The 26,830-nt window shown below is 38.8% G+C and overlaps 1 protein-coding gene across 2 annotated transcripts in view; it reads right to left on the bottom strand.

Moving 5' to 3' along the window:
* Positions 1 to 26,830, bottom strand: part of shisa9a (shisa family member 9a) — a 42,231-nt gene that overhangs the window by 1,851 nt on the left and 13,550 nt on the right. The window contains exon 3 of one of the 2 annotated variants that reach the window (XM_051915582.1): positions 8,000 to 8,125. In XM_051915582.1, the coding sequence (XP_051771542.1) occupies positions 8,000 to 8,125 (126 nt within the window). Of the gene's footprint in view, positions 1 to 7,999; positions 8,126 to 10,504; positions 12,899 to 26,830 lie in introns of those variants that run through there. The other variant, XM_051915583.1, reaches the window with a different exon arrangement.

Here is a 26,830-nt window from a genome sequence, read left to right as displayed (position 1 = left end):
GAAAGGGTATACAATGAAAATATTATACAGATTAAAGAGGTCATGTCATAAATAATATATCATAAAGATAGACAAAGGGGTCATATGGTAACACTTTATTTCATGGTCTTTTAACTAGTTGCTTATTAGCATGCATATTACTAGAATATTGGCTGTTTATTAGTACATATTAAGTACATATTATTCTGCATGACCTTATTCTACATTCAATACCTAAACTTAACTATCTTACTAACTATTAATAAGCGGTAAATTAGGAGTTTATTGAGGGAAAAATCATAGTTAATAGTGAATATGTGTTCCCTATACTAAAGTGTTACCAGTCATATAATATTTTTTATTATTTAATATTTATATTTTTATTATTAAACTTTTTTTTTTTTACATTTTAACAGTTTTATGTTTTTTTTCCCTCATTATATCATAATTAAAATAAAAAATATGTAATATTTAAAAAAATATTATAAAAAATAAAGTATGACCCCTTTAAATATGACCCCTTTAAATCTTTAATTTATTTGAAAATTTAAGATGATATCTATGACATAACATCTGTAACATCTCAATATTAAAGTTGCAATGTAATGTAATGGAAATAGTGACAGATTTTTCTTACATATTGTGATGTGCATCCGAGTAAAATGGGTTATCGAAAAAGAAATAAAAATGCATCTGTTGGTTGTTGATTGGACGGAGTCAGATCTTAATGTGAGCTTGAGGTCGATTGTAAGAAAGGGGTGTGGTTTAAGCAGGCAGACTAAATGATTGGAGAAGTCTGGCATACATCACCAGAGAGAAGTCTGAAATTTCAGTGGAAGATCGAGTTGATCGATCTATCGAACTATGAGCTCAAAAAAAAAAAAAAAAAAAAAACACCATAAGATCAATAACATGCATTTAGAAAATATAGTAATATATAGACATAGTCATCCAGTCAAAAATAGCCATTTCAGTTGGTAAACAGCGCAATAGTAAGGTCAGTGTCCCACCTTTCCTGCAGAAACGCATGAGTTTTACAGAAAAGCAGTTAAGGTTTTCAATCTGCGGTCAGTGTAAGTACAGCCTGTCGCGTCCCTCTGGGAGATGTGTCCTTTAACCAGGTGATTCATGTTTATAAGAGGATCATTACTCTTAGAGTACCAGGCATCCTAGTGTGACTTCCTCTGTCTACTTTTGATGGTCGGCTGCTTTGACGACCTTGAAGATAAACTTTTCATGCTTAAAACGAGTTTGGTCTGCGGTGTGATGATAAATCTTATTTATCGCACATCTGCCCCTGTGGGAGAAGACGGAGACGTTAGCACGGTGGACATTTTTTCACAGTTGCTCTGCTCCCTGTATCAGATACACGGATCATCACAACAGACGGGTGAATCAATTACAGTGCTCAACAGTGCAATCAAGATGAATCGTGTTTTTGTAACTAGTGCCCCGAGACAGAGTTCAAATATCTATCGGCTCGCAACTCCGTGACTCCACGCATGGAGTTAGTGTCATCAGGATCTCAAAGGGTTTTGGTGGGAGGATATTCTGGTACAGGCCTTTATTAGAAGCTCCACTTCTTTATCGGGTGGAAATCCAATTCTGTGACCTTAGAGATGTATTTGGGGACTGAGAGAGAAGAATTGATTTGTAGAATTGGGGCTTATCAGCTCTAACAATTTTGCACCTTTGGGAATTTTCATGGAGGAGGCAATTAAATAAGAAAAAATAACTATGATGCCAGAGGGTCAGTTTTTCTCTGCTCGATGATTTCATAGTATATATCATCCATGATAAGGTGAAATCAAAACATTTGGCTTGTCTGGTAGGGGCAGGAAGGAAGCTTGAGGTGACTTCACAGTATAAATGACATGCATCAGTGAGACTGAGTCACATTGATTGAGAAATCCTCAGGTGATCATTTGGAGAAACAATAGTAGCAATACAGTTAAACTATGGCATTACTTTTATGCGTTTAGCAGACACTTTTATCAATAGCAACTTCAACACAGGGTTATTTACTCGTTTTTATTTATTTATTTTTTTTTTTTTTCTTCAATTTAGTGTTCACTATCATTGTTGGTTTTAGTTTAGTTATATATTTTATTTAGTTTTTATTTTAAATGTCTTAAAAAAAACATTTGAAAAGTTTAAGATCTTTAGAATTACAGTCTAGAGTTATTACTATTACTATCTAGTCTAGTGGCATTTTCATATTTAATGCAAGTGGGTTGTAAAGATTTCAAGTTTTCTAAAATGCCATGTCATATTATAACATTTTTTGATTTGATTTAGTTTTAAAGTCATGCAAATTTATTGTAGTTTCGGTTTTCCCAGTTATTTTAGATTTTTATTTTAAATTCAGTATATACACTCACCGGCCACTTTATTAGGTACACCTGGGGCCCATTTCAGAAAGGAGGTTAAGTAAAAACTTTGAGTATGTAACCCTGAAATGAGGGAAACTCTGGTTTTTCCATTTCAGAAATGGAGGTATATCCATTGGTAACTTACTCTGTGAACCTAACCTGGTCAAGAGCAGGTTTTCTTAGGTAAACCCAGCATTTCTTTCGGTCTCCTCCCCCTTTTTAAAGGGCAAGCGATGTTTAAATACTTCATTCATTCATTCACGCTGCAAAATTGCTTTTCTTACTTGAGTATTTTTGTCTTAAAGTACAAATATCTAAAAATTCTTAAATCAAGATGCATTTTCTATATAAGAAAATTATATAAGATATTTAGTCTTGTTTTCTGGGGGGGAATCTAAATTAAGTACCTTTTACTTAAGTAAAATTATTTGCCAGTGTGGTAATAAAAATAATCAAAAACAAGATTATTCAGAGTGTCTATTACTCAGTGCAAATTTACACTAACTCCACCCACCAATGTCACACAATATTAAAAACGACGTGCATGATTCAACGGCTTCAGTGGTGTTAGCAGTAGTGCGTAAGGTGCGTAGAATTGGCTTGTGAAGCGACTGATCCGGGTTTGAGTCCACCTTTTGCCGAGCTCGCTCTTTCCCTTTTCCCATCACATATCACACCAGAAAGTGTGAAGAAGTGGAAGTAAAGTGCCTAATGTGTGAGTGCGAGTGTTTAATAATGATAAAAGTATTTATAATTTTAATAAATATAATCATTTACACTTTATTATTGCATCCTGTTAATGTACAACAATACTGAGGTGCACATAGTATGTATTTGCCAGTCTAAATTATAAATAGCATCTAATTACTATTTACACTTCTTGCAAAGAACTGCTACTTTTACATGGTAAATAGAACATATTACTATTTTCTATTTTTCTTGGCATCTACAGCTAATTGCACTTACTGTAAATAGCATCTATCGCTAAGAAAATATGCTATTTCCACTTAGTGTAAATAGCCGCTTCTTTATTTTCTAACCCCATTGACAGATAATTTGCAAAATAAAAAAATGACTTATGTTCTGTTTTCACCTCTGATATTATAACAGTGATAAGAATTAAACTTGTATTGACTCGGAAGTATGTGGGCATCTTTTTATCGGGTGCTGTTGCCTTGGTGAATCGTAATATCGGAGCTCCATTGATCATGTCTTTTCATAGTCATGGTGCACGCGCTTAACTCAGAGTCAACCTACTCAGAGTTGATTGACCTAACTCAATTCAACTGTTCTGAAACAGAAATCTCAGAGTTTCCCATTTCAGAGTAAGTCAACTCAGAGTTCAAGTTTTAACTCAGAGTTGGTTGAACCTCATTATTGAAACGGGCCCCTGTTCAACTCCTTTTTAACACAAATATCTAATCAGCCAATCACATGGCAACTCAATGCATTTAGCTATGTAGACATGGGGTACGTCTCAATCAGCTCGTGAATCAGTATATAGTGTACATGAATTCGGGCACTGGTAAGGACAGTAAGGACCCTGGGTCACTACATTGGGACACTGATAACTCTATTTCCAGCGACATGACAACGTCCTCATTGTACAACATCACTACTGATATTTATGAACAACAGCACAACTGTTATCTTTCTGACATTTTTTAAATGTTATTTAAAGTGCATTGTGATAAATACTTTGCTTGTTACATAAAAGTCCAACATTTCAGCCATAAATAAATTATAAATGTTATCTAGATTATGTTCATTACCTGTCTAGCGATGTATTTTTATGAAAGGTTTTTGTGATTGAGACAGCACTTAAAATGGCCGACTCCCAGATCAGTGCCCTGACAACTGAACTAGGGAGCTGACTGAGATGCAGTTCTGTGGGCAAAAATGCATTATTGATGCCAGAGGTCAGAGGAGAATGGCCAGATTGGTTCGAGCTGATAGAAAGGCAACAGTAACTCAAATAACCACTCGTTACAACTAAGGTCTGCAGAAGAGCATTTCTAAACGCACAACACGTCAAACATTGAAGCAGATGGGCTAAAGCAGCAGAAGACCACAGCGGGTGCCACTCCTGTCAGCTAAGAACAGGAAACTGAGACTACAATTCATATGTGCTAAACAAAATTGGACAATAAAAGATTGGAAAAAACGTTGTCTGGTCTGATAAGTCTCGATTTCTGCTGCTACATTCGGACATATCAATGGTTCAGGCTGTTGGTGGTGGTGTATGGTGTGGGGGATGTTTTCTTGGCACACTTAGTATTAAACTTAGTATTGTTTAAACGCCACAGCCTACCTGAGTATTGTTGTTGACCATATCCATCCCTTTATGACCACAGTGTACTCATCTTCTGATGGCTACTTCCAGCAGGATAATGTGCCATCTCACAAATTTCAAATAATCTCAAACTGGTTTATTGAACATGGTGCCATGGGGGCATGAGGGGGTGGATTTTAATGATGACATAGAATACATTTTTAAAAAAAAAATCACAATTGCCAAGTGCATAGGCTTTCTACCCTTAATATTAGGCTATTATAGCAATATTTTACTTAAGGACAGTTTCACAAAATTATATTTTGACTGGCACATTTGACAAATTCCCGTGCCACAAAGAATGCAGCTCTATACTGAGTACACTAAAGGTACTGTAGGATGAAATATTTTTTTCATGTTTAGAGGGCTAGATAATTGGTCGTAGTTAGTTGATTACTTCACTGTATTGTTACTGTTTATCACCACGCAATGAGCATGTTTTATAGTAAAGCAGACACAATTAATTACTTTTGGTAGTGGTAGTATCATGGTAACCTATCTGTATTCATGGCAAAACCACTGAAATTGTGTAACCTATCTAAGACTCTGGGAGTTGAAATTTATAATATGTTGTCCTAGGCAATTTTCCTTTTTGTTTTATCTAGTGATATTATTCAATGCTCTGCCATCTGTATTTTTCAGAAGATTTTAGTTTCATAGTTGTACATGAATGGGCCATTTATGTTTTTCTATCTGGGGAAACTTTGTGTTATGTCACCGCCCCCTTTCATTACTTCATACGCCCAGTGGGGGTTCTAGACTCCTGGGGGCCCTAAGCAAAACTTTTAGGGGCCCCTGTCAGTGTGTTCATAAAACCCCCCAAAATGACCCTAACCCTTTAATCTGTTCTTTCAGAGAGTTGAAACAGTAATGCAATAAAAAGAATTACAAACAATAGGACAAATACAACAGAAAAAAATAAAATTTAGCCTTCTAAAAATAAAAGCCTATATAGAAACTGAATAAAGTAATCAAATGTAAAAATAAAACACTTTCTTCACCGTATGAAATAAATATGCATTGATTCTTATGTTAAAGTTAATAAAGTTATTCAGTGAAGAGCAGTGAATTATTCTTTTGTATTCGTTTTCTTTTGTTGTTTGATTAACATTAACAGGTTTCCACAGAAATTAACCGGAACAATTTGTCCCACATAAGAACTTTTTTCCCAGGAAGTTTTTCCCCCCCAGACCTGTTGCTGTCTGCGTTTTCATCGCAGTCTAAAGTAAGAAGGTACTCACTGCAGAGTAAATTGGTGGAGCTTGCGTTAGCTCCCCCTCACTGGACGTCTAGTGGGGGGGGGGAGCTAACGTCCAGCAAGGAGGAGCGAATGTACAACCACACCCTAATACTACCCTAACCCTACCCACAACTCTATCTCTCCACCCCACTGGACGTCCAGAGAGGAGGAGAGTTGTATCCCTCCACCCCACTGGACGTCCAGAGAGGAGGAGCTGGCCATCATAGACTCTACCACTTGTCTAAAGTACTGTGAACATTAGGCAAATTAGTCCGGTGACTGAGGACTTCACGTGAATTTTCAGTTCCCACTGGATTTTCTCCTCCGCACATAAGATTAATAAAGCCTGAACCTCGTCGTCGGTCCATCGGTTGTATTTTTTTTAAACTCCATTGTTGATTTGAATAGCAAACAACTTTTACTGCACACACTGCAACAGACTTTTAAAAATGGTGGTTGAAATAAAATGCTGCATGAACTCAACCAGTCAGCATGTTCAGTGCCCAAGTCCCACCCCCAAATGTTCCTGAACTTCGAAAAAGTACTTCCTTGTGAGCAGGGACTTTCTGAGGGGGAAATTTTTACCTGGAACTTCATTTAGACCCTGGTCCCTGCGGTCAAAACACACCGAGTATCACCCCTAAGTCCCTAGTTCCTGGAGAAAGCTCCTGCGGTGGAAACCTTCCCTACTCTTTATGTTTACTAAAGACATAACTGAATATGTTTCAGTGAAAACTCTCCAAGACAGACATTCTGTCATATTTTTGTGTGTGAATTTTTCCATTTAAGCACACTCCCGAAGCCCCAAATAGCCTTTACTTGTCCATGTTTCGCTCCATCTTAGAGCGTACGCACAGAGAGCCACTTTTGCAGTTCAATATGCTTTTAACTCCTTTTTAGTATCAATCTAGTCCGGCATGAGACTGTATATTACATCAGTCACATTACATGATTTGACTGATTTGGATGTTATGTAGGAAAGGCAACAGTGCACCGCTTTGAATGCGGTGTCGTGTTTTCATAATTGTTGGAAACCAAAATCAAAAATGAAACTAAAATTCTATTAATCACACAGCACTAGGCATTAAATCATCTTTGAGTGCAAGGGGGCCCTATGCAACTTGCGTACTTTGTGTATAGGGAGGACCAGCACTGCATACGCCCCTTCTTCAGTGCTCCGCTTCTGCCGGTTCTGCTTGAACATGACAATGAGTTCACTATACTCAAATGGTCTCCACAGTCACCAGATCTCAATGCAGTAGAGCACCTTTTGGATGTGGTGGAACAGAAGATTTGCATCATAGATGTGCAGCCAACAAATCTGCAGCAACTGTGTGATGCTGCCATGTCAATATGGACTAAAATCTCTGAGGAATGTTTCCAGCACCTTGTTGAATCTATACCATGAAGAATTAAGGCAGTTCTGAAGGCAAAAAGGGGTCCAACCTGGGGCTAGCAAGGTGTACCTAAACTGGCCTTTGAGTGTATATACATACATTGTTTTCACTTTTATTCAGCAATGTGCATTAAATTGATTAAAAGTAACAGTAAAGACGAATATAAAAGATGAACCTTTGAATTTTTCTGAGGATCCTGAAAAATTGTATCATGGTTTTGACAAAAATATTAAACAGCACAACTGTTTTCAGAAGATATTAATAAGAAATTTGTCTTGAGGAACAAATCAGCATATTAGAATGATTTCCGTAGGATCATGTGATAATGAAGACTGGAGTAATGGCTGCTGAAAATTCAGCTTTGCCATTTTATGTATGTATATATATATATATATATATATATATATATTGAGTTTTCCTAATGAGATATACTGTATTTGAATACTCCCAAGCGAACTGTAATGAGGTACAGTGACTCTCTTTCCATTCAGATCCAGTGATAAAACACCTCTCAAAGCCTCTTATTCTGGGATTCATTAATCATTTGTAAAATATTCTGCGGTAAATGCTATGTTCAATAAGAGGAATAATTTATGAGTTTTGCACAGGAAAGATCCACATGAGAGTATAACACTGACGTGCTAAAAATGATCCTTTCGAGTGTACTGTATATCCTTACCCACAGCCTTCAGTGAGGCGTATTTGTTGAACTCTTTTGCCGATTGTTGTTGCTCGTAGACATGGGACAGCTGGCTGAGGGCTGGATATTGGTGCGTTTGCATCATGTTGTTTATCTGGCCGCCTTCTGCAAACAAAACAAAACATTGTTAAAGGGTTGCATCATTATTTTGTCTTAATTTACAGCATTTTTTTAGTCATCCCTTAATAATATGTCTTGCTTACTGCTGACTAATGTCACTTGGGATTCAGTTGCCACTAATAACAAAAGAGAAACAGACACCTAAAGGCTCTAAAACTTTTTGTACATACAGTAGGTTGCAGGCAGACAACAGAAGAATCAGACTGAATGGATCTGATAACGAGTTGTTTGATGTGCGTATGCGGCTAGTGTCACAACCCGGTCCAATCTGCCTCCTGTGATGTGACAGTCAAAGAATAAGCGATGGTATGTATATACAACCAGTCTCATTGATTTCCTCCCTTGACTTCCTCCGGTTCATAGAGATGAATTGTCAGCGGTGAATGACGATCAAAGAGGTGTAACCTGCGTGGCAGAGCTGTCAGCGCAGAGCTCCTGTTGTGACTAATTAATCACTTAGCCCTGCAGCAGGGTTGCTGACACACGTCTGTACTGAGTGCCGTGCAGTGAGTCATGCACACCAGACATCACACAGATTACTGCTCAACAGAGCTTCTGAAAAACACTATAGACTATACTGTACACCCATTAGCGCTTAGTATGCTTGTTTTCTCAAATGTTTTTGTCAAATAATAACAGATTATTTTTCTTTTTTTTTTGCCAAAGCGTGTGGAAATTATTATTTATTTGCTAGTATTACATTGTTATATCCTTTTATGCAATGTTCAAAATTGTTCAAAATTGAATGACTCAGGGAAACGTCGTGGGGCAGTCGTGGGGCAGTCGTGGGGCAGTCGTGGGGCAGTCGTGGGGCAGTCGTGGGGCAGTCGTGGGGCAGTCGTGGGGCAGTCGTGGGGCAGTCGTGGGGCAGTCGTGGGGCAGTCGTGGCCTAATGGAGAGAGAGTCGGACTTGTAACCCAAAGGTCATGGGTTCGAGTCTCAGGTCCAGCAGGGATTGTCGGTGAGGGGAGTGAATGTCCAGTGCTCTCTCCACCCTCAATACCATGACTTAGGTGAGACCCTTGAGCAAGGCACCAAACCGCATTGGCTGCCCACTGCTCCAGGTGTGTGTTCACAGTGTGTGTGTTAACTGCTGTGTGTGTGTGTGCACTTGGATGGGTTAAATGCAGAGCACAAATTCTGAGTATGGGTCACCATACTTGGCCACATGTCACTTCACTTCACTTCAAACGGATACTGAACACTTTTGAGTGCACCAGTGGCATAAAGTATTTAATTAGTTACTATACTTAATTAGTTACTTAAATAGTATCTTTGGCTACTATGTACTTTGACAGAGTATCAAGGATATTAGCAACTTTTACTCTCAACTTGACTACATATTTGATTATGTCTGTACTCTTTACTCCAATACATTTGTAATGAGTAATGCAATTACACGTTACATTTTGCATGGCACCTAACTTTTTCTACAGCAGTTCATTTCTGTTACATAAGACAATTCTGTTATTATGTGTTTTTAATCGCTTTTTTGCCAGAATTTTATTTCATTACTTACAAAAGTCATATTTTCATTCATTTGATATTTACTGTATGTGTACAGTAAATGTGTTGTAAGTGTTCTGCCCAAGTCCTAATGAAACGCTGTTACTATTTAAAGGGTTAGTTCACCCAAAAAGGAAAATTCCATGTTGTTCCACACCCGTAAGACCTTTGTTCATCTTTGGAATACAAATTAAGATATTTTTGATAAAATCTGATGGCTCAGTGAGGCCTCCATTGCCAGCAAGGCAATTAACACTTTCAATGCCCAGAAAGGTACTGAAGACATATTTAAAACAGTTCATGTGAAAACAGTGGTTCAACCTTAATGTTATGAAGTGACGAGAATACTTTTTGTGCGCCAAAAAAACAAAATAACGACTTTTATTCAACAATATCTAGTGATGGGCGATTTCAAAACACCGCTTCATGAAGCTTTACGAATCTTTTGTTTTGAATCAGTGGTTCGGAGCGTATCAAACTGCCAAAGTCACGTGATTTCAGTAAACGAGGCTTTGTTACGTCATAAGTGTTTCGAAATTTCAATGTTTCACAACTAGGGGGCATGACTTTGGCAGTTTGATACATGCTCCGAACCACTGAATCGAAACAAAAGATTTGTAAAGCTCCGAAGCTTCATGAAGCAGTGTTTTGCAATCGCCAATCACTAGATATTGTTGAATAAAGTCGTTATTTAGTTTTTTTTGGCGCACAAAAAGTATTCTCGTCACTTCATAACATTAAGGTTGAACCACTGTAGTCACATGAACTGTGTTAAATATGCCTTTAATACCTTTCTGGGCATTGAAAGTGTTAATTGTCTTGCTGGCAATGCAGGCCTCACTGAGCCATTTTATGAAAAATTTGTGTTCCAAAGATGAACGAAGGTCTTACAGGTGTGGAACGACATGAGGGTGAGTAATTAATGATAGAATTTTAATTTTTGGGTGAACTAACCCTTTAATCTCTAACAGGCAAAGGTCAGCAAGACATTATTAAGTGAGCTGACTGTCCTCCTCCAGTGTTCTCAAAACTGTGACCTCCTCTGTGACCTCAACAAACTGTAAGTGATGAGATGAGCACATAATAACGTTGAGTGGCAAGCCGTGGCACAACAAGTATGTGTTTCAAGGCTGGTAAGGTCAAAAAGCAAAATAAACTCCATGAAGCCAGAAGAAGCTTATATACAATAATAATAAAAAAAGAGATAAACACCTCTTTTTTGAAGAACATTTGTTGGTTTTTCGGGCCAAAACGTTCCTGTTAACCATACATGCTGTTCATTTTGTACACCACAGATTTTGCGGCCTACTCTTTTGAAAATTTGACAGAAGTAGCAGATAAGTGGGAGTGATCCCATGCTTGGTTCTATTCAATTTCCTGGGTATCTTAGTGTTTGTTTTGTTTTGTGTAAGAAGCTGACTCATTTCCACTGGGAGAACTTCCTCCCAAGTGTTTGGTTGCAAATTGCCTTTACACCATCTTCTCCTTGTGCTATCGCTCTTGTCATGGCAACACAAGCGTTCATGCTCTGTTTGCAGTGCATGCAGCCAGCCTCTTGTATGATTTCTACCACCCACATGCTAAGCAAGCTCAGTGTTTGCAATTGATGGACGGTGTTTTGGTGTTTGTTCTTGTGTTGTTAAATACCCCATCTCCACTAGCCCGCTGAACAAGGAAACATTAACACACGCATTACTTTGCAGTTGACACTGAGGAGAAATATGGTTTTGCTGGGATCACATTCAACTTTGCAATTAGTAGACTGCAGCGTGATCTGCTATGATGGACCGGGTTTAAAAACAGGGACGTAAAACAGACCATCACAGCCCGCAGAGGATCATCCCTGTCATGTGGATATAATACAGACCCCAGTATGTTTGTCAGTCAAAGTTTAACGGTAACAGCAGCATATTTGGTTGTATTTTATTTGACTTTGTGTGACACATCGCTAACAGCTGTGTACGGGGCAGCTTTTGATGTCATCTATATATCCAGGTCTGCTTTGAGGCAAGGATGATACTTAATGTAATGTACTTTATCCTAATATAGGATTATAAAAACTTTATAAAAACTTTATCCTAAGGAAAAGACAGCTTACAGCAGTTGCTGGTTTCAGCAAATGTGAAGAGGGATCACATAATCACAGATTTTTTAATCTGTGGTGACAGCCGAGTTGATTACAGATTTTTTTTTTTTTTTTTTTTTTTTTTTTGAGGGGGTAGTGAGTTGAAAGACTAAATTCTATGCAAACTTGCCTACTGTATTACCTAGTGGAAATGTATGTATGTGTCAGTGGTGTTCTGAAATGAGAAGACAAAATCCAGTTATTTGTGTTCCAGTTACACTTAATTTTGACATAATTTTCAGGTTAAATATATAAAGTTGAGTTAGCACATAAATCCGCCTCCCCTTACTCACTCGTTTCAATGCTCCAGATGAATATTGTTGGTGTTACAGGGCTTGAATTTTGGCATGGAATTGCGCATATTGTGCATAATTTTACTCATTCCCACAGATTTTGTGCTCGCACCCAAAGTGTGCGCACATAAATCCGCCTCTTAGTACCAAATTGAGTTCTTTTTCACTGCTTATTGTGCTTAAACAGTCAAATACACACACAATAATGTCAAAATGCCAGTCTTGGCGAGTATTCACGTAAACACAGTCAGTTGTGTTTTAAGTGAATGTAAACAGTTGGGAAAGAAAACGCATGTGTAACAGTATAATGGATCTGTGCTTCAGGTCTTAAAGTGACAGCAGCCTAATATACCTGCTGCCAAATTATGAGATAATATTAAAAAGATCTATATGGCAGTTTTTCCACATGGTGTAGATGTCAAAATTGTGGCCAGTGAAAATGCTGAGTGGCTAGTAACTTTGGAAATCCATTAGCCACAGTGGCTGGTGAGCAAAAAAGTTAATGTTGAATTCATGTACCATAACTGTTTGTGTGTGTGTGTGTGTATATATATATATATATATATATATTTAGAGAGAGAGAGAGAGAGAGAGACAGAGAGAGAGATACATACACAGTTATGAATTATGAATTCAGTTATGAATTTAAAATGTATTATTGGTATTGGTTATTGGTAATTTGTTGGTTAGTTAGGTAAATTTTCTTAAATAATGCTAAAATAAAATCTTCATATTCATGCTAAGTTAGTTTGACTAACTTAAAATCAGCCACTTAGCTTATTTTATGTTCTAGCTTGTCATCGCGTGTTTCCATTTGTCACACATCTGACTTGGCTAGACAAGAAATTTGAACATGAATAAACAAAGACCAAGATCACAAGCAAATGGAACATTAAAACAAATACAGTGATGAACAAATAAATGGTTAAAGACAACTTTATAATGTGAATTCACAGTAAAACAAGAGCAGCAAATTACTGTGATGTTAGAAACATTCTGCTGTTAATTCACAAAAATTTGTAAGAAAATGACCCAGCATTCACTGATTTCACAGTAAATTTCTTACTACAGTAACTTATTGTTAATCCTGTAAATTTCTGGCAATTTTTACTAATTAAAAAACAACATGCATTTTTTATGATCCCTCTTAAAATGATTCACATTTCACATATAGTTTTCACATATACTCTTTGTGCAGGAATCTGATTACATTTATTTTGTGATTTCACTGACTTTATTAACTTGACCAGTACTATTTGGCACTATTAACAACACCCATGCAAACAGACAGATAGCAGCAGCAGGATAGAAGTATAAGCTGCTCTGAAAAAGTTAGGTCACAATTCATTTTAAATGTGAGGAGAGAACACAATCCTGTGAAACTGCTGCGGATGAGCGATAGAGAAGCAGAGTGTGTGTATGAAAGCTGTTTGCTTCTATCAGGATCTGCTATTGTACTTTAAATGGGCTGGTCTGAGAGTGGCAGAACATTTTCTTCCTTTAAAAATGAGGTCAAAGTGCACTTGATCATAAAGGTTTGTTTTTAGTCTTTGACCTCTTGACTTCTGTGCACAGCTACTTCACACTGCATGACACATGACAAGAGGAGAAAGATAATGTGTAATTACCTACTCCACATGATCATGACTGGAGGTTTAAAGGGGATGTCCGTACTCCTAACTAACATGATCAAATGGGTGAATGCTGATAAAAAGAGCTCAGTTATTACACAATGGGTAAACAATAAAATATACAGTGTAAACCATGTTAAACGTTCGTAAATGTGCCAACTCTTAGAGAGTGTGAGATTGGACTGCTTGGTGTTATAAACACTGATGTCCTCATTATACACTCCATATGTTTATTTGTTCACTAGTGCTCATTAGACATGCAGGATGCTGCCTCTCATGAGAAAGCACCACAGAAATCCACACAGAGTCATTACCAACAACCTACAAATGTCAGAGTATTGTTGCATTTCAAACTGCCTGAAAGTCAGACAAAAGATGAAGCACGATATATTTCAGATCCACTGAGCTGATATGAGAAAGAGTGTGAATTAAAAATGAGAAACCGCCAGGCACTCAAAATGAGAAAAGTATGTGGAAATCTGATTGTGAAAATAATGTATACAGGATTCAACGATAAGAATTTTTTAGCTCAGATTTTGCAAACCCACCACAAATATGAAAAATAACTAAATAATACTAGAATAGATGCTATTTACACTAAGTGCTATTTACAGTATTTTCTTTGCACTAAGTACAAATAGTAGTTAGATGCTATTTATACTTTGTGCAAATAGATACAGATACTATTTGCACCTCAGTGTATTGTAGTATATTATAAAATAGTATGCAATAATAACAACATATTAAGTGTATATGATTTTCCTAGTTAAATAAACATTTCATAAAAAAGAGAGACCAAATATAATTCTATTTAGTATTTTTACAATATGTAATGTTCTATTTATTAAAACCAAGTATACATCTCATCAAGTTAGTGTTTTAATGCATTTTTACATTTATTCCAAAATAATAACTAAAGGCAGTAACAATTTAAATTATATATATATTATTTGTGAACTAATGTTCAGCTTTTCTTTTTAATAGTCAACTTATTTTCAGCAGTCATCAAGCTTGTACACACTGGTCACAGACAGACACGAAGATGAATTTTTAATTTCACCACGCTGATTGCTCACTAAAAACCCCCGTAGTCATCATGTTTTCAGGCCATTTAAAGTTTGATTTTGACATGACATAAAGTGGTGATATCTAAGTGACAGTTGTTTACTTACTTTTAAATTAGCCTTCCATTAACGTCATAATCGTCTTTATTCAGGGCGATCGACGAGAACGCGCACGAAAACAAAAGGCGGGATTTATCGCACAAACCAATCATATCCAATCATAACCGATCATATTCCAATCATGGCATGATGGAGGCACTGCCTCCTCTCAGGTGACTTTCCCCCATTCATTTTCAATTACCCCCCAATAAACCCACCGCACGCTTCGGGGGCTCTGTTATAAGTCAATGAGGGGAGAGGAGGCGCGTCTCCCACTGTAACTTCACCTGAGGGTGTCGCTGTTAAACAGTGTTCCTTTATAAATACGAGTGACGTGTACACTTTTTTGTGTACACTATATTTGCGTTGTTATATTTTAGTAATATCGATTATTTTCTCATCCAGTTTTTTTGAGGAGACGCTGCCTCCCTTGCCTCCTTGGAGGAAACGCCCCTGCCCTAACCCTAACTCTACCTGATAAACACTTTATGGTCCCTCTCTAAATAGTGTTAAAGTAACACTGAAGCAGTGTTAAAGTTAATGAGATAATTAAGTGATTAATTAAGTGATGATTGAGCGTTAGTGATGAACACTTGCTGTTAACAAGCAGAATCAATGAAGAAAAGAGAAACACAAGAACTACAACTGACTTCAGCCAGTCTTGGATGAAATCACCTGAAGATAAAAGACATTATATCTCTCAAGATTTCAGCAGAGGAGGATTATCTTTTCTTCAGTGATTCTGATTGTTAACAGCAGGTGTTCATCACTAATGTTCATTCATCACTTAATTAATCGCTTAATTACCAGATTAACTTTACCTCTGCTTTACTTTAACACTATTTAGAGAGGGACCATATGTACTCCGAGCAGAGATGATTTAACTCTGGTGATTTTGCTGTGTATGAAAATAATTCAGATCCATTGAAATGATACAAAATAAATAAATAAATAAACAAACAAACAAATAAAACTGTTTTTGCAATTAACTTGAAAATGAATCTGAAAAAAGTTATATCCAACCTAACTCTTGCATGACAAGATAATCTTTGAAGAAGATAAATGAATATATGCCTCCACAAATCTGTCTAGATTAAAAGCAGCCAATTGATCATTTTGATGGAGTGCTATGAGTGAAACAACATTGGATTTAATTTTTAAATACATTCAAGGCCAGGTAATGGACAAAGGTTCTGAAGGTAATCTATTACAGGTTTAAAATACGACTCCTCGTATTATGTAAGGAAAGATCCAGCCACCGCCTGAACACCACTGATAGTCTAAATGCTCCACTGAGTCAGATAAAGAACCACCCAAATATCATTCAGCTAACTAAATCCTCTTGAAAAGCACAGTCTTTTTTGAAAGAATGCAAGGGTTTGCAGAACAGTGCGCGCCTCTGTCATGTCACCCTGTCTAGTTCCAGCACCCTAGTTAATACATTATTGGCCTGAAAAAGAGGCTTTTATTAGATGTAGCACCTTAAGTTATGCATGGGTGTTTTCCTTCATGTATCTGGGTCAGCAGCCTCCTGCGTGTCTAAAACAGCAGATAAAAACTGCCAGACTTTACACTGCTGGACAGTGCTGTGCTATTATTATAGATGTCTAGATATTAGAGAAAATGATTACACTTTCATTTGACAGCTTCTACTTCACAATTTCTGATGAGAAAAGTCAAAATTGCTCTTCTCTCCAGGAAACACTTGAATCAAGAGGATAGCCATCAACTGAATGGGACAGCAAACACGTCGTATGTGTCCTGTGTTCACTGCAGCTGCTGATTCGTAAAATGTCACCACTTTGATTTGAAAGATCCATCAGTCCTTGTTAGACGCATGATGGAAGGACTTTAATGCCTTTTCACCTTTGAAGTTTGTGTGTGCAGTGATAAAGACACAGCTTACAAAAATATGTTTGAAGAACGATTTTCTAACTTATAAAACATTATTTCCGAATCTTCTCAGAATGTTCAAAACATCCACTTTTTAAATGTTTTAAAACCGAACTGTAATTTTAAAAATTCTACTGTTATTGTGTCACAAAATGTAATTTTAAGAGCATTTCAGGTGAGAATGTAGTTGTTTAAGCTCAAATCTGTGGTTTATTTATAAAGACAGTGCCTATTTAAAAATTTGATCTGATGTTTTCGGAGTTGTGAGATTCAGGCGATCACAGGGTTCTCAGTGCTCATGTACCCTGCTGAGAACAGCCTTACCTCGGCTAGTCCTTCTGATGTTTGACGCTAGCTCTGATGTAGTGGTTAAACATGAGATACAATTTGTCTTATGTATATCTAACAGCAAAGGGAAGTTTCATAACTTTATATATTTATTTAACTTTACCGTACCATAAGACTGTACAAGCCACTTAAGAACAATCTATGACTGATCCCTGAACAAAGCTTAAGTAGATATGGTTGTATACTTTGGGATGGCTGTTCTGCAGGAAAGTCCATTGATCATCAAGCTTCAGTCTCTGCACCGAAGGCATTACCATCTTTACCAAAATGACTTGATACTTCAAAGAATTCGTGATGTCCTTCATATAGTCAAGATTTTCACTTCCTGCATCAGCAAAGCACCCCCATAACAAGACTGGACCACCTCCACCTTGACCATGGAGATGGTGTTCTTTTGCTCATATGCTTTTTTGCATCAGACATACCGCTGATCCATGGGTCCAAAAAGTTCCAGTTTGGTCACATCACTCCATAAAACATTCTTCCAAAACTCCACAGGTTTATCCTAATTAATTTTAGCACATTCAAGTCAGACTTTTATATTCTTCTTGGTCAAGAGTGGCATTCAGCAAGATGTCCCAACATGAATGCCATGGTTGTCTAGTGTTCTTCTTATACTCTGCATTGAAATGTTTTTCCTCCTTTCACCAGGTCATCTTGCAAGACTTTGGCAGTAAAATAAGGGGTTTTCTCAGTTGCTCTGATGAATTTTATTTCCTTTAATGATATTGTGTTTTTTCTTCAACACCCTCAAAGGGTACCATTTCTGGTACAACAAATTTTAAAATAAAATAAAGAAAAGAAATATGCAATGATTGTAAAACGAAGTGATACTTTTAAATATTAAACTAAAACCGCCAGTAGGTGGCAGCAAGTCACTGTTTTTATAAGTGAGTCATCGAGCAAGTGGCTGTGAATGAATCATTGACTCTCACGATTTGTTCAAAGCTGCAGAATTCGTGTGTTGTAGTTCTGCTGTGGTTTTCGTTAGAAATATATATTTTTTTGTTGTAAATACTGACAGTACTGTGTTTAATGTACATTTTGTTTTTTGACCTGTTGTATAATAATATCACATTTGCAGTCATGTAGATATTTGGGAACAATTGCATTCTTGCTCGTTATCAACATTAAATACAAGAACTCACACAAGGTATGTTTTTGTATCGAAGAAAGTTTGAGTCTTAAATCGATATCAATCCACTATCAGTGTCTATATTTGTTCTTCTTGCGAGTAAGTGCTAAATCCCCACTTTTACAAAGGCGCATTGTCGAGAACATCAATAATTTAGCATGATTTAAGGCAGCAGATTCTGCACGCAATCTATCATATGCATGCTGCTTCTGTGGATGCAGTCATTTTTGACTGCAAAAGATGAGGTAATTTTATTAAATGTAATGGATTTACAGCATTTTGCCAGTTAGAAATACATGCTCGGTTTTAATATTATTTTAAGGTATGGTAGAATTAAATGAACTACTCAGTATTTTGTTCATGTACCCCCTTTTGTCACCTCACGTACCCCCAGGGGTATGCGAACCCCAGTTTGAGAACCACTGCTATGGTGCATTCAGCTGTGTTTCACTGGTGTACTGCACAGATTTGTGTAGCGATTCCTCCCTGGGCACTTCAGCATAAAAGAGCAGTTTCCCTAAAAGAGCAAGCAGACAGCGAGCGTCTTTTTAAAGACGCCTCTTCGTCCGTGCATTCCTGGATGAAGTCATTTCCTGTCCTCATCTGACAGCCACGGTCGCTGTCTCACATGTCTGGGCCATAAGCATGTTGAGAAGGCGATTGGTATATGGTTGTGAGAGCATGACCATGTCGACATGGCGGTCGTGACTAGCCTTTCCCGTAAAGGCTAGAGTCCCTTCTCCTATTACCTAGCCTGCTGCATGTGTGGAAAGCATAGCCGCGAGTGTGGTTAACATGTTGGGAGACCTGAGGGTTACAGTGGGAGCGCTTCCGCCGGGTGAATCCCCACTGACCTCTCGGTCCTCTATGCCTCTGAGACAAAGGGAGCTCTGGCTGCTAAGCCTTACAGTCCACGATGCCCATCCTCCAAGTCCACCAGGCCAAAGCATTCATAATGCAGTTCTTCTGCGACACTGTTGGGGACTTTGCCCAGCAGTTCTCGGCAGTCCAGAAGCAGACTGAGGCAATAAAGCAAACATTCTGCACTGGCGTGACACCTCGTTGCTTGTCACCATAGGACATCCCCCTACGGCTTTTACACCAAAAAGAAACGCTCCGGCGCGGCCAGCTCAACCGTGATGTCGAGTTCCATGCACAAAGGCGACGCAGCCCATCCCCCAGGCCACAGCTAAATCCTCCAAATGGTTAGCGAAGCAGCCCTGAGATGGGTGACCTGGAGATGGAGGGGACCGCTCTTTCTCAGGAGGTGGTGAACGCACCGCTTCTTCCCCCAGAGGAGGGCCAGGTTTAGAATCTTTTGTTCAAGGACTTTATTTCTGTTCCGCCACTGGCTCAATGGCCAGCAGAATCCAAATTCTCCAAAACAGTGAGTTTCCTCACTCTCCAGGTCATATGGGGTATGCATTTGCAGCTAGTGACACACTGCTTCCTCACTCCTAAACCCCCCTCTTCTCACCATAGGCCAGGAGTTTACGCTTCTGGGACGCGCTGCTTCCTAACACATCTCCAGCCACTCCCTTGCGGGATCCAAGGAGCCAGGGAAGAGTTATACCACACTCACTGCCCTTACTTCGGGACAAGGCGCTTCCCGGGCTGGGCCCCAGAGCTCCTCCTCGCTGCCCCTCACACTACATCGGTTGTCCCTTTGGTGCCACGGAGCCTGGGAGCCTCGGAGCCCATCCCGCTGGCTCGTTCAGACAATCAGACTTGGCTACACAATTCAGTTCGCCAGGCGTCCCCCCAGGTTCAGCGGCGTCCTATTTACCTCGGTGGCAAACAGTGATGCCCCTGTCCTATGTGTGGAGATTGTGGTCCTGTTGGAACAGTTGGAGTCTGTCCCTCCAGTCAAGACGAAGTCAGGTTTCTCAGTCCTGACTTGTGTACCCAAGAAGGGGTGAGTTACTGCCGATCTTGGATCTGTGAGTCTTGAATCGGGCCTGACGCCGGTCAGAACGGACAACACATCGACGGTGACATACATCATCCATCAGGGTGGTCTACATTTACTTTGCATGTTGCAACTCGCCTGCCATCTCCTCTTATGGAGTCAGCAGCGGCTCAGGGCGCTCCACACCATTTACATTCTGGGCAAGCTCAATTGTGCAGCCGACGCACTGTCACGACAGGTCACGCTCCCGGGAGATTGAAGACTCCACCCCTGTGTGGTCAGCTGATCTGGAGTTTATTCAGAGATGCACAGGTAGACCTGTTTGCCTCCCTGGAGTCCTTCTGTTCCCTGACTGAGGACGAGGAGCAGGTCTTAATGGTGGCGCCTTACCGGCCCACCCGGACCTGGTTTTCGGAACTGATGCTCCTCGTGTCAGCCCCTCACCTGGCAGATTCCCCTGAGTAAAGACCTTCTTTCTCAGGGACGAGGCACCATATGGCACCTGTGTCCAGACCTCTGGAACCTCCACGAAATGAGGCTTCTGGAGGGGACACGGAGGACTAAGTGATCTGCTACCAGAGGTAGTAGACACTGTCTCTCAAGCCAGAGCTCCCACTATGAGGTGAGCTTGTGCTTTGAAGTGGCATCTGTTTGCTGAGTGGTGTTCTTCTCGCTGGGTAGACCCCCGGAGATGCCAGTTTAGCTCAGTGCTTTCTTTCCTGCAAGATAGGTTGGATCAGAAGCTGTCCCCCTCCACCTTGAAGGTGTATGTTGTGCCATCGAGGCACATCAAGTTGCAGTGTACGGTAGGTCCTTGGGAAAGCACAACCTAATCACCAGGGACCTCTCTGTGGTCTTCTCGGGAGGGCCCCTTTGAGCCGGTGGGGTTACTCGAGATAAAGTTCCTGTCTCTTAAGACAGCACTCCTGACCGCGCTCACTTCCATCAAGAGGGTGGGGGATCTGCAGGCCCTTTTGGTCAGTGAAACTTGCCCAGAATTTGGGCTGGCTTACTCTCAGGAAGTCCTGAGACCCTGGCCTGGATATGTGCTCAATGTTCCCACCACTCCTTTTCAGGACCAGGTGGTGCCCCCTCAGAGTGAGAGCTCACTTCACTGGAGTGTTGCCTCCTCTCGGACGTTGGCGCACGGCGCCTCTCTAGCAGACATCTGCAGAGCTACGGGCTGGGTGACACTCTGCAAGATTTTATAATCTCCGGGTTGAGCCAGGCTCTTCCCATATGTTAAGTAAACACAGGTAAACAGCAGGAAGGCTGGATCGGTGTCAAGCTTGTGAGTTCCCCAGTTGGTGAACCCTGGATTGAGTTCCTCCAAGCATCCTGGTCTTCCTTGAGTTATCGTCGACTTTAGATAAACATCACATTTGTGTTAATTTTTTATTTTTTTGATTGCTGAAAAAAAACAAGCAAGACCAGCCCAGATGATAAAAAGTAACGCACAAGTAACATAATGCATTATTTTCCATAAAAAATAAGTACTGCAATTCATTACTTTTTTAGGGAGTAATGCAATATTGTAATGCATTACTTTTAAAAGTTACTTTCTCAAACACTGATCATAAGTGATGCAAAAGTGATGCAACAGTGACTTCACCCCAGGATCTTGTTTACATCACTAGACCAAAGTGAAAACTACAACAAAAAGATCATTTTGAGATTTTAGCAGGTGGAAAAAAATGTGTTTGCATCTGCTTTACCATCTGTCTGTCAATCAAACCTACCCCATCTGTTTGATATCCCCATTTATTACTATTAATATATTTATTACGATTTATCTTTGTGTCATCCACTTCTAACCATCCACTGCGATTGTATCTGCCTGAAAATCCCCAGACTCCTCTGAGTGTTTTGAGGTTAAATATGTCAAGGTTATCACAAAGCACATAGACTGAGAACAAGTCAACAATGTGACTATAAGATACCTTTCCAGTTTCTCATTAAAGATGCAGGAGGGTATTTCGGGAGCTGCACATCCCTCTGGGATGGAAGCGGCAGAAGGGCATCTGAGCTCGCAAGTGATATCTTCTGCAAATCAGAGAGGACTATTCTCTGCGTGTCTCCCACTTGCTCTTGACATTAGCAAAGTGCAGCCATGGCAGGAAGAGGGAAACACAGTGATTGCCAGATGTCAAGTATCATCGCCCGTGAGGCACTCATTGCCCTCTCTGTGACACCATTGTTTTGGGGCTTTTGTTGTATGCTGTGTGTACAACTGAGGATGTGGATAGTGAGGTCATATAAGGCTATTGTTAATTAAGTCACAATTTGGCTTTTGTCTTCAGGTGAAAATAAAGAATGGCAATTTTAATGTGATGGATAAAGCATGATCTTCAGCAGTGAATATTCTGTAATGTAAAACAGAATAAGCATGAAATAAACAACTGCATGTCAGGTATTTAAATGAAAAAGAAACTAAATGAAACCTAAAACCTTTTCTATTAACTTTTTAGTTTAAAAATGACTTCAATTGGTTTAGTGCAGAGGTTTTCAAACCACGGTCTTCCGAGGGTATGTGATGGACTATGCAGAAATGTTAAGAGAAAAATAGTGTAATAAAAAAAATATTAAAATAAAAATAAAAAATGTACTAACTAATGTTAAAAAAAATAAAGTTTGAAAGCTAGGGAGTATTTAAACTGGTTTTCTTCATGCATTTTACTCATTGATAGCTGGTTTATAGTAAATCAATTACTCAGGCCACTTAGTTGTTACTCTTTTCAAATGGACGTATGTCAGTGTATGGAAGTTTAGGAGCTGTGCAATCCACACATGGATGGAGCAATTGAATTTATTTATATCAAATATATTGTCGAGATCACATATTCACAAAGTCCAAAGTGCTCTAGTGATCTACACAGCCTCTTCCAGGCCTCCTCTCTTGCTCTCTTATTTGGCATTATTTTCCAATAGAAGGATCATTCCAGGATATGAAACAGGGTGACAGCAGCAGTATTGGAGAAACGGTGCTGCAAGGCAATGGATCTCGTGCCGTTAAATGAAAAAAACTGATGCCAAGGCACGCCGTTCTTCCAAGGGTGAAAAATCCTTGTAAAAGGTAATCTCATATGGAACCTCAATATCCCTTTGAGCAAAGTGTGAAACTCTTTTGCCAATGAAGAGCATGAGAACATGAGAGTTCAAGAGATGAGGAGCTTATGAATATCATACATCACGGCAGGATTACAGCGAAACACACTCTGCGGTGTATATGTCATTACATCAGAGAAAGCTTTACAAAAAAAGTCTGTTAATTGGATATATAAAAGAAAACCATTTTGAGGATATGCCATGGTGTCATTGTACTGGAAACAACATGTAGCTTTGTCACCTTGACATCAAAATATTTTTTTCTAATGTGCCCTATAATATTTAATGAAAATAACTCTTCTGAATAAATCTCTTCTCTGATGACGTGGGCAGTACAACCTGTCACTCACAAGAGATCACAGCAGTTGTAAACCACAACAATCCAATCAGTTCCCATGTACAAAATCAAGTCCCACCCTATATTTTTTCATTTTTGAGAAGCCATTTCACTTAGATCACAATAGGGAAGAAAAGACTATTGCAACTTCTGCTTCATGTCAACTTTAACTTTCCTGATATTAGTTAGACCAGTGGTTCTTAACTGGTGGTTCGCAACCCAAAAACTGGATGCACAACATGTTATGTTCTCATGCTCTCATTCATTTTCTTGTGATAATTCTTTATTCCCTTTTGGTATTTTCAAAAAGAAGTAGGACAGGAAACAAGCACAACAACTTAGGGGATATACTAACCGATCGCAGGTCTGTTCTGAAAGCAACACTTAATTCAAATATCTATACAATTGTGCAGTTAGGACAGACATATACCACTTTCACTTGACATATCTATTGTTCTTAATGTTAAAGGCTGTGCATCCAATCAAACTCGGCACAGGATTTTGGTGAAAATTAATTTGTCACCTGATAAAAGCAGCAGCCAAATGAGAGTTTGCCTAACATGCTCTCATTCTCGAAAAAAGAAAAAGAAAACCTATGTAAAGAAAAACAATTGACAAAGACAACATTAGGCGTTCAACTGTGGGTTCACAGATAAATTGTTCTGCTGTTGTTTTTGCATTTAAAAAAATGTTAGATTTCCGATTATACACTACAATTTTTATCTTATCTTTATCTTCATTTTTTTTTAAAGAAGTCCCTTATGCTCACCAAGGCTACATTTATTTAATCAAAAATACAGTAAAAAAAAAGCAATATTCATCCATTCTCCATACCTCTTATCCTCTCTAGGGCTCACACACCAGACACAGACATTTACACACTCACTCATATCTATGGGCAGTTTTTGTTTTTCTGATTCACTATCCTGCATGTCTTTGGACTGTGAGAGAAACCGGAGTACCTGGAGGAAACCCACACTGACACTGGGAGAACATGCAAATTCCACACAGAAAGGCCTCCTGGCTCAGCAGGGACTACTATCCACTGAGCCAACGTGCCACCCAAAACAGTAATATTGTGAAATATTGTTTAAAATGACTGATTTCTATTTTAAAATGCAATTCCTGTGATGGCAAAACTGAATTTTCAGCAGTCATTACTCCAGTCTTCAGTGTCAAATGATCCATCAGAAATCATTCTAACATGCTGATTTTATTTTATTATTATCAATGTTGAAAACAGTGCTGTTAAAGTGTTAGTTAACCCAAAAATGAAATTTCTCTCATGACACACTCACCTTCAGTCGTTCCAAACTTGTAAGACCTTCATTCATCTTCAGAACACAAATTAAGATATTTTTGATGAAATACGAGGGTTTCTGAACCACATGCAACGTCATTGCACCTTTTGAGTTCCAGAAAGGTAGTAAAGACATTGTTAAAATAGTTTTCATGACTACAGTGGTTCAACCTTAATGTTATGAAGCGATGAGAATACTTTTTGTGCACAAAAACAAAACAAAAATAACAACTTTATTTAACAATTTGAACTGTTGTCATACACAGACCTGACCTCAAAAGGTGCAATGTCCTTGCTGCCTATGTCTGGTTCATATACCCTTGGATTTCATCAAAAATATATTAATTTGTGTTCCGAAGATGAACGAAGGTCTTATGGGTTTGGGACGACATGAGGGGGAGAACTTAATGAAAGAAATTTCATTTTTGGGTAAATATTTTTGTGGATTTTTTTCAGCATTCATTTTTTCAGCATTTTCTTTCAAAAAATCTTTCTGAACCCAAACTACATTGTACTACATTACTATACTAATATATTAACTACACTAAAATTTATTTGAAGGGAAATTTTTTATTTACTTATGCACAGTTTTAATACTTCAGTGTTGGGTGGCCACTCGGTGCCCAATTTAAAATCTGCGTCCTGAAGCAAAACCAGTTGAGAACCGCTGAGTTATACTGATTGAATGCATAATAATGCAGCTATAATGATCTTTGTTTAACTTATTATGCTCCTGAGATGGCTGTGGGCCTCTGATCTCTCACACACCCACAGGAGCCTATTAACAGTACTGATTCAAACTGCCGATCATCAGATCCATCCACCGTAACACCTGTTTTACAATTAATGCCAGTCATTGCCTTTGGGGGAAATTTGCCATCACTATAAAATCAGAATAACATTGCAAGTCTTTCTCTGTTGCTCATTATAAATTCCAACCTGGGTCCTGCCCCTGCTGTCTGGAATTACATTTAATGAAGGAGAATTCAATCATAAACACATTCTCATTTTCACTGTGGTGTTTGATGGAGTGGCACTCATCCATGTTCACTGCATTAAACAGGCACATTCAATTGAATCTAACTTAATCTTGCCTGTAAAACTGCATTTGGATTTTCTTTTGCCCTCTTGGGGAGCTGATTATTCATCAGGGTCTCAAACATGATAAAGAAAGCTGGCTGTCCACTTAAAGTTGAAGTTGAACGTGAACAGAGGACGGAAATAATTCCCGTTTCTGTCATGTCAAATGATAAACAGTCTGGAAGTGCTAAGTGTTCTGCAGCAAATACATTAATCTGTCATTTTCCCTCGCTGCTACGTGCTACATGAAATGAATTATGCATCGTTTTGGGGCAGTGGTGTGTTGATATAAGGATTGGGAGCTGTGTGTTTTTGTGCAAGCATGAGCGTGTCCACCATGACAACAGACACAATCAGTCATGTAGGGAGAGGAGAGCCACAAGGAATGATTCAAATCAATGCATACATGAATGACATCTATAGGTGACAAAGGCAGTCTGGGATTGATGGGATTCAATAGGCGCTAACAGGGGAAAACCCCCTTCCAATAGTGCTTGTTCTCATTGTGCTGTCAGCCAATGTTGGTTTTTGATTAAAAATGTTCTGTAACAGCGGAATTCAATTCTCTTTGGTGTCATTTCAGCATTTTCCATGTGTGTGTTATCTGTCTTGGATGGTGGCAGCTATCAGTTTGAAACAGAACTGAAATTTTTTCTAGGCAGATGGACATCTGGACAATGGGTATTGTGCAGTAAAGTGAAAAAGAAAAAGTGTTTTCTCCAGCTTCCCTGCTTTGCATGACCAGCAAGTAGAACAATAGTATTCGGACAGTTTTCTTCCTGTCCATCCATCTTCACTTCTTTAAATCTTTCCTGCACAAAAGCCTTCAGGATCAGCAAATCAAATTTTTGAGGTGCTCATGAGC

This window comes from Ctenopharyngodon idella, chromosome 12, assembly GCF_019924925.1.
Source record: "Ctenopharyngodon idella isolate HZGC_01 chromosome 12, HZGC01, whole genome shotgun sequence".
Taxonomy (NCBI): Eukaryota; Metazoa; Chordata; class Actinopteri; order Cypriniformes; family Xenocyprididae; genus Ctenopharyngodon; species Ctenopharyngodon idella.
Note: the sequence above shows the minus strand (reverse complement) of the source record. Positions and strands in the feature narration are given on the sequence as shown.